This window comes from Petaurus breviceps, unplaced genomic scaffold (assembly GCF_028583685.1).
Source record: "Petaurus breviceps papuanus isolate PSGF00001 unplaced genomic scaffold, PetGlider_PUasm1.0 177, whole genome shotgun sequence".
NCBI classification, from domain to species: Eukaryota; Metazoa; Chordata; class Mammalia; order Diprotodontia; family Petauridae; genus Petaurus; species Petaurus breviceps.
Genome location: NW_027185776.1, coordinates 3,606,825 through 3,615,913, shown reverse-complemented (window position 1 = coordinate 3,615,913; position 9,089 = coordinate 3,606,825). Strand labels below are relative to the sequence as shown.

Here is a 9,089-nt window from a genome sequence, read left to right as displayed (position 1 = left end):
CTGTGATTTCATCATATGAGGAACTCCCAGTGTGAAAACTCCCTCTGTAGATGCAGATTGACACCTCACTTTTGAATTGTTTGGGTTGCTAAGAGGTTAATTGATTTGCCTTTAGTCTCATAGTTAGCATCTCTCAGAGGGAGAATTTACATCAGGTCTTCCTGATTCTGAGACGGTCCCTCAAGTCACTGTATACTTCTCTGTCTCTATCTCTTTATCTCTCTCTGTCTGTCTCTGTCTCTACCACCCACCCTCGCACTCTCTCTCATACACATACATACATACACTCACTTTCTTCCCCTCTCTCACATATACACACACTCACACACACCCTCTCTCTTAGACACAGAGTTTCTCTCCCTCCCTCTCTATCTCTTACACATAAACATACACTGTCTCTCTCATACACACATATTCACTCTCTCTCTCATACATACTTTATCTCTTTCCCTCTCCCTTATACCCCTCTCTCTCTGTCTTTCTCTCTCTCCTACACACACACACAGTCTCTCTCCTTTCTTACACACCTTTCTCTCACACACATACATGCACATGCTCCCTCTCTCCTACACACACATAGTTTCTTTCTCTCACACACACACTCTCTGTCTCTACCCCCCACCTACACACTCTTCCTCTTTATCTTTCAATATATATGTATTGTGTACATATATACATTTAGGTCCATATGCATATTTACAAATGTGTATACACATGCATATATATAATGCAAATCTATATGATACTAAATATGTGTGTGTTTTTGACTGGATCTGTGATTTCATCTATGTAGCACATCATCTGCAGTTTATGACCTAGAAAGTCTCCTAAAGTACTGAAGAGACTAGGTGATTTGTCCATCAAATGCAGGACTTACTCTCCCCTCCTTCTCACTCACACTCACACTTTTCTTAAGACTGCAAGGACTATAGTACTTGTGGCTTCAGGTAGTATGAGGAGAAAAGAAAGTACCCAGGTTAAGTTGTAGACAACATTCAGAAGTAAGAATAAGTTCCTCACAAAAGACTGTATGGGTTTTCTTTCTGTGCCTGCCCAGTGAAAAATTATGTTGGTAACATTTCTGCCACACGCAAGGTAGTTTTCCAATGTTATGTTTCTTTAGCTTAGTTTTAGACAGGCTGAGTTTGAAGTTCTTGTGAGACACATCCGGTTAGGAAGGCAGGTCTAGAACTCAAAAGAGAAATAGAGCTTTTGGAGTCATCTGAAAAGAAGTAACAGTCAAAACCATAGCAATGGATAAGATTTCCAAGAGAAAAAGTAGAGAGAGAGAAGAGGAAAGGAGCAAGGATAGAATCTTGGGGAACACTGACCTTAAGGGAAAGGTACAAGTAACCACTGAAGGGGGCAGTGGAAAAGTAGTCAGAGAGGAAGGAGGAGAACCAGGATGGCATAGTGTTCAGGAGTCACCTGAAACTTTAAGAGCTATTGGTATCAACCAGAGGCAGATTCTAAGGCAACATTATTTCATTTGATACTCATAAGGAGGTCACTAGGGAATAGATGGTACAAGAACTGTTCCCATTTTATAGGTGAAGAAACTGAGGCTCAAAGAAGTTAAATGATTTATTCAAGATCACATAGCTAGTACCTGGCATGCACTAAGACTCAAGCCCAGGTTTCAAACTGCCACAGTACAACTGTTGCCTCTCAAATAGAAACATAAATCACCTATACCATTTAAGACTAGTCTCTGCTGTCAGACCAGTGACTGTCTGTTGTAGAAAGAATAAGGTTTTCCTTGGGATATTTTCTTAGACTCTACTGTAAATTAAGCGAAACAAATCAACACATTGGAGTCATCTGAAAATGTATGTTCCATTCCCTCTCTCTAGTTTGCCACCTCTTTGCTGAGAGTTTGAAGTTGTGTAGTATATTTTAGCCTGCCTATATTCTTCTTCTTCAAGAACATTCTAGCCAAACTGGGAGTACTTCCTATCCCCTAAATTCATTCCACTCTTCCTCCTGAATATCTTTTCTTATTCTGTCCCCTATCTCTAGAATAACTGATGCTACCCTCATCTCTATCTGCTGATGTCCTACAACATTCAAGGCTCAGCTCAAATGCTGCCTCTTTCGCAGGATATAAAATGGATAATTTTGATTACACGAAATTAAAAAGCTTTTGCACAAAGAAAACTAATGAGCCAAAATTCGAAGGAGAACAGAAAACTGGGGGAAAATTTTTTACGGCAAGTTAATCTGCTAAAGGCCTCATTTCTCAAATATTTAGGGAACTGAGTCAAATTTATAAAACTAGGAGTCATTCCCCAGTTGATAAAATGTCAAAGGATATGAACAGGCAATTTTTAAAGAAGAAATCAAAGTTATCAATAGTCACATTAAATTCTGTTTCTTTCTTGAAGCCTTCTTTGAACTGACTCCCTCTGTCCCCTTGTCTCTCTAACTGTTCAGACCCCCTGGTGTGCTCATCACGCGCTTCCAGGCTTTGTGTGTAAGTCTTATTTCTGCTACTGGATAAAAAGGTTCCTGAGGCTGAGGCCACTATCTCATATCCTCACTGCTTGCAAACACAGAGTCTTGGGCACGGAAGCATTCAGTGATTACTATTTGTTGAACAAATGAAATGATAAATAAATTCTGGGAAGGATAAAAGTAGGCAAAGAGGTGAGAGATCATGGTGTACCCAAGAGAGAAGAGTGGTACCTGACCTGACTGAGAATTTTCAGATGAGCAAATTGACAGGAAAACAATGATTTAATATAGCTTGGTCTAGCGGAAGGAGTATAAGACTTGGTTTCTGTAGATACCTACCTACTTTACTGTGTGACCCCTACTCAGTTACTTAATCTTTCTGAGCTTCTCCTGCTTCATCTATAAAATGTGAACAATAATACCCAGCCATACTTACCTCATAGGGTTGCTGCAAGAATCAAATGAGATGGGGTGGCTAGGTGGCGCAGTGAATAGAGCACTGGCCCTGGAGTCAGGAGGACCTGGGTTTAGATCCGGCCTCAGACACTTAACACAAAAACCAGCCATGTGACCTTGGGCAAGTCACTTAACCCCAATTGCCCTCCAAAAATTAAAAAAAAAAATCAAATGAGATAATGCACATAAAACAATCTGCCAACATCAAAATGCTATATAAATATCAGCTATTATAATTATGATTATTACTTGCTTATCTAAAGCTATGTCTTTCTTTCCCTAGGAACTCAGCAAAAGGTTTTCTGCTCTACGGAAAACAAAAGGGGATGGGAATTGCTTTTACCGAGCCTTGGGTTATTCCTACCTAGAATCACTTATTGGAAACAGCAGAGAAATTCTCAGGTACGTTATTGTGTGGATTCTTCCCTGTTTATACGTTGTATCTTCTGTGTAGAGTATAAACTCTTTGAGTGGAGCAATTGTTTTTTGTTTTGTCTGTGTCTCCTCCTAATACATCCTTCACTCACATTAGGCACTTGGTGTGAAAAGTTGTTACATTAGTGTTACATTGGATTAGATTGTATTGGGTTGCAATGGTAAATGGAACAACACTTGATCAAAACAAAATGACATAGTCCCTAAACTTAGCTATTTCAGTGGCTTCAATGGTTTTCTCTTTGGTTCAGCCCATATTGAGAAAGTAATGATTAGTGTTAGGGGGTGCTGGAGCCAGCTCAATACTTGTGAGAGCTGATTGTTAAATTTCCATTGTGCACATTCATACCTCAGAAATCAACAAAAGTTACCAATGAAGGCTTGATTTATTGTTTTGTTGATATGGTGATATGTCTAGACTTAAAGGCAACTAGGTGGCATAGTGGATAGAGTGCCAGGCCTGAAGTCAGGAAGACTTCCTGATTTCAAATCTGACCTTAGACATTTACTAATTGCATGATCCTGGGCAAGGCCCTTAACCTTTTTTCCCTCAGTTTCTTCATCTGTAAAATGAGCTGGAGAAGGAAATGGCAAACCACTCTAGTATCTTTGCCAAGAAAACCCCCAAATGGGGTCCCAAAGAGTTAGACATGACTGAAACGATTGAACAACAACTAGACTTTAAAAAGTGATGGAGAAAATGTTAATGATAAAGAGTAAACTTAAAAGTGTGGCCAACCTACTTTTTTTTCTTCCAGAAAGCTGATTATTAAGCATTTACTAATACGCCCTGCTGGTTAGAATCTTGTAAGGTGTCTTCTAACAGCAAGGGATATTAAACAATGGAACAGGGGCCTAAGAACCTCATCAAGTCACCACCTTGCTAGGCCTTGGTATCCTCATCTGTAAGAATGAACCTTCCATCTCTAACATTCTTTTTACCTTCTAGTTCTTGCATTCTGTCTTCCTGGCTTCCTTTTTATTCGTACACCCTATGATTTCATATGTCTGTGTAGTCACCTTTTCTGGTGGCCTTGAAAACAGGTAATCATCTGCTCTCTGCCACGGTTTAGGTATGGTGCTACTTGGAGACAGGGAGAATGAATAAATATTTTTCCTACATGCCCCCACTGATTCACAGGCCAAGTCTAAATGAGCAAAACTAGGTTGTTTTAGGACAGTTAACTAGAGAATTCAAGGCAAAACAAAACCCAAAAAAAACCTCCATGACAGGAAGTATTCAAAAAGAAGTAGTTTAATCATTTATTGGGTAATTATAGAGATTCCATCTCTCTTTATTGATATAATAGATAGGGTGCCAGACCTGGAGTCAGGAAAACCCACATTCAGATCCAGCCTCAAGCACTTACTAGCTCTGAGATCTTAGACAAGTTATTTAATCTCTTTCTACCTCATTTGTAAAAAATAATAAGAATAGGGGCAGCTAGGTGGTGCAGTGAATAGAGCATCAGCCCTGGAGTCAGGAGGACCTGAGTTCAAATCTGAACCAAGACACTTAACACTTACTAGCCATGTGACCTTGGGCAAGTCACTTAACCCCAACTGACCTGCTTTTCCCCCTCCAAAAGGCAAAAAATAAAAATAAAAACAAAAAAAAAATAAGAATAGTACCTATTTTCTAGTCTTGTAAGGATGAAGTGAATACTATTTATAAAATTATTAAAATGTTATTATTATTAAAATTTTAAATTACTAAACTAATTAAAATTAAAATTTATTAAAAAATAATATTTGTCAGGTGCTTTTTAAATCTACAAATGCTACATAAATGCTAGTTATTAATGTTATTGACTTTATTTAAATATAATGGGAGTAGATGTCCACCTTACAATGTGACCTGAAGACTACTTGGACATCCCCTTACCCCAAAACAATTCATGTGGATTACAGATGTAGAGTTAGAAGAGATCTTAAGAAACTATCTAGTCTGGGCCCTCACTTTACAGATAAAGGAACTGCGGTCTAGGAGGTTAATAACTTGAGCAAGGTCACACAGGGCACAAACATCATTAGTGGGATTTGAACCCAGGTCCTTTGAATCCAAAGCTAGCAGTCTCTCCACTCACTGTACCACACTCTTCATTATCTACCTGTGGGGCTGTTGTAGAGGCCTAAAACATCACCATTAGAGCTCTGTTCAAGTGAAGATCTCTACCTCTTCTTCCCAAGTGATATTCTATGGATATCATTCTATGGATAGATAGATTCTATGGAAATTCCACTAGATGGAACTTTCAAGATCATCTAGTCCAACCCTCTCATTTTTTATGAGGAAACAGACTAGAAGTATAAGTCACTGCCCAAGGTCATACCAGTAGTATAATGGCACCACCTTTGTTTGAACCAAAGTCCTCTGATTCTGCCTCTAAAATTATCTTCTACCTGTACATGTGAGTTTCTTAGCTCCTCTCCAACCCCAGAGTAGTTTTGCTAGGAGGGAAGACTGGAAAGACTAAGAGGCTTCTGGACATCTTTGAGGGAGGGCAGTGCCAGGAGAGGGATGAGGATGTGGACGGGACAACTTTTCCTGTTTCACCATTTAATTAACTTGGATCTTATTCTCCTCCATACTGAGACTCACAGTAGCACAGTGTTGGAAGGGAACTCAGAGGTTATCTAGCCTTCTAGCCCAAGCCCCATCCAGAATGTGAATCTTTTGTATAATGTCCTTGCCACGTGATCATCTAGCCTCCATCATTAATTCTTAAGGTAGCCCCTTCTGTTTTCAGGCAATACTTATCACTAAGAAGTCCTTCCTTTTAATGAACTAAAATCTGCCTCCTTATAATTTCTTCCTCTTAAAAGAATTTTCTCCATATAATTTTCATCCATTAGTCTTAGCCATGCTGAATAAGGCCAATCCCTCTATTACTTGATAGCCCTTCAGATAACTGAAATCCACAAGTACAAACTACCCTGCTCTCTTCTACCATCTTTCCTTCTCTATACTAAATATTCCCAATTACTTCAACAGAAATGATGATTTTGAGTCCCATTCCTGTCTTGTTCACTCCTCTGTGGACACACTATAGTGTTTTAATACCTTCCTCTGAATACATTACAGTGTTTCAGTGTCCTTTCTTAAAACATGGCAACTGAGAACTGAACCTAATATTCCAGATGCAGTTTGACCAAGTTAGAGTGATGATAATGTCACTTCTCCAGTTGTAGACACTATTCCTCTCTTAATGTAACCTAAAATCCCATTTGATTATTTTGGATTGCAATTTGTAAAAGACCTGTAACTAAACCATGGGGAGAGGAGGCCACAGGTCACTAGAGTTAGTATTATAGATTGTTACATCAGTTAAGACATTAGAAGACATTTGGTTCATAGAAAATTTACTCAAGCTTGAAATCCACTAAAACTTTTAGCTTTTTAAAAAAAAACTAAATTTCTCCCATCCTGTAATCATGTGGTTGATTTTTTGACCCTGAATATAGTACTGTACATTCATCTCTATTAATTTTATCTTATTAGCATCAGCCCACAGCTTTCAACTCTTTGAGATATTTTTGGATGCTATATTTGTGGGCTCAAATGAAAAGACTCTAGTGTTTAAAGGAAAGATGAAAAGAAAAGGGGACAGCAGAGGACGAGATGGATAGATATTGTCATGGAAGCAATGCACATAAGCTTGGACAGACTGTGAGATAGTGGAGGATAGAAGGGGCTGTGGCGTGCTATAGTCCATGGGGTCCAGAAGAGGTCGGACATAACTGAACAACAACAACTTTTTGTGGTCCATTGTATTAGTTTCCACTTCAGAATCTGTGTTTCCTGCAGATTTGGTTTACGCCACCTTAATCCAAGTCACTAATAAAAATGTTAACCAGGACAGGACTGAAGAGAGATTTCTCTAAAAGAGGAAAGAAGAGGTCAAAGCTCTGTAGTGTTTCTTTCCTGAAACATGCCACTAGGTGGCATAATCCTCCCCCATATTTGGCACACCTGGAACTAGGTGTTTATTCTGTGACTTCTGAAAAGGAAAAGAACACAAAACATCCAAAACAACCTGTTCAAAGTGACTGTAAGCCAAACCTGAAGAGCCTGCTTTGCATATCAGCCTATCTAAACCCCAGGAGAGTACAGTGAAATCTCAGTTTTCCCAAAGGGAGAGCTTTGAAAGGAAAGAGCTGATAGAAAATCCTAACCAGAAGTGACTTTCTATTAGACACCCCAGGAGGCATCTGGCATGGTTTTAGAGATGGGGTGCCATATGCTCCCTCGGCTTGCTCCAAGCATCCCTTTTATTACTTTGAGGAGGAAGAAAGACTATGGGACTGAGGCAGTGGATGAAGAAAGATTGAGAAAACATGGTTTTGGGGGCAGCTAGGTAGCTCAGTGCATAGAACACCAGCCCTGGAGTCAAGAAGACCTGAGTTCAAATCTGGCCTCAGACACGGACACATTTACTAGCTGTGTGACCTTGGGAAGTCACTTAACCCCAATTACCTTGCCCTCACCCCTCAAAAAAAAAAAAACATGGCTCTGACAACTAACTAGTTATGGGACCATGGGCAACTCTCTGCATTTCATCTGAAAAATGGGAATGTTTTGTACTACTTATTCCATAAATATGTAAGGAAAGTATATTGGAAAGCTTAAACAGTCTAGATGAATATGAATTATTGTTAATGTTATTCCATAATTGTTCCCTTCAGGGGCTATCTCTGTAATCAGAAGCACAGGCTGCCTTTGATGAGAGTAGCCCCTGGCCTATCTTCCCTTTATAGAGGTATGAGATGGAATAACAGTAGGGACATTGTGAGTCTCAAATATGATAATGTAAAGCACATTGCAAACCTTAAAGCCCTGTATAAATGCCATTCTTATTTTACCTTTATTATCATTGTCATCATCATCCTACAGTCACTTGGCCTTCAATGTGGTAATAACTTCATTCCCTGAACCTTCTACTTCACTTCTGCTGAACTCAAACAATGTTTGTAGAGCAGTACGGGAGTGCGCTGATTAAAGTTTAACAACTAAGCTCTCCAGAAGGGAAAACAAAAGTATACATACAGACACTCTTAAGTTTCATTTACATTATTAACACTTTATTGTTCACACAAAATTTAACAACGGCTGATTAGAGCTGGCTTCAGCACATCCATGGGTAACATGGCCCAAGATGCTAGAGAAATTGCATGTAGATGGCGCACCTGATAATTTTGTTCACTGACCTCTAATCTTTAGGTTCAATCCCTTTCAGGTTTAAGGAACGTGTGCTACAGACCCCAAAAGACCTTTTAGCTGCTGGCTTTGAAGAACACAAATTCAGAAACTTCTTTAATGCTGTAAGTAGCCTGTGAACCGACAGCCCAAATATCTGAATCAAAATACAAACAGGAGAGCAGGGCAGTGGTACTAAGAAAACATGAAGGCAGTAACTGTGTGATCATGGCCAAGTCAATTAGATTCTTGGAGCCTTGGTTTCCTGCAAAATGAAGATAAGGCTTGGGGTGGAATGGGGAACATATATCACTAACAAGAGTGTCCCACTATGAGGTTGCATGCGGCATCTGATAACCTTGAGCCTTTGGGCTGTTGTTTCTAAACTGGTTCTTATATTGTGTCTACACAACCCATTGTGTTGACAGGTAGAGTGAAGGAGCCACACACTTCCTGTTCAAGCAGATTAGATTGGGGGAGTCTGTGTGGCTTTCCACACACACACACACACACACACACACACACACACACACACACACACACACAC

General features: G+C 39.5%; 1 protein-coding gene across 1 annotated transcript in view; it reads left to right on the top strand.

The window, feature by feature from the left end:
- OTUB2 (OTU deubiquitinase, ubiquitin aldehyde binding 2) overlaps window positions 1-9,089 on the top strand; it is a 54,504-nt gene that overhangs the window by 32,965 nt on the left and 12,450 nt on the right. Inside the window, exons 4-5 of the mRNA XM_069086063.1 lie at window positions 3,194-3,312; window positions 8,583-8,667. Coding sequence (XP_068942164.1) covers window positions 3,194-3,312; window positions 8,583-8,667 — 204 coding nt within the window. The remainder of the gene's footprint in view (window positions 1-3,193; window positions 3,313-8,582; window positions 8,668-9,089) is intronic.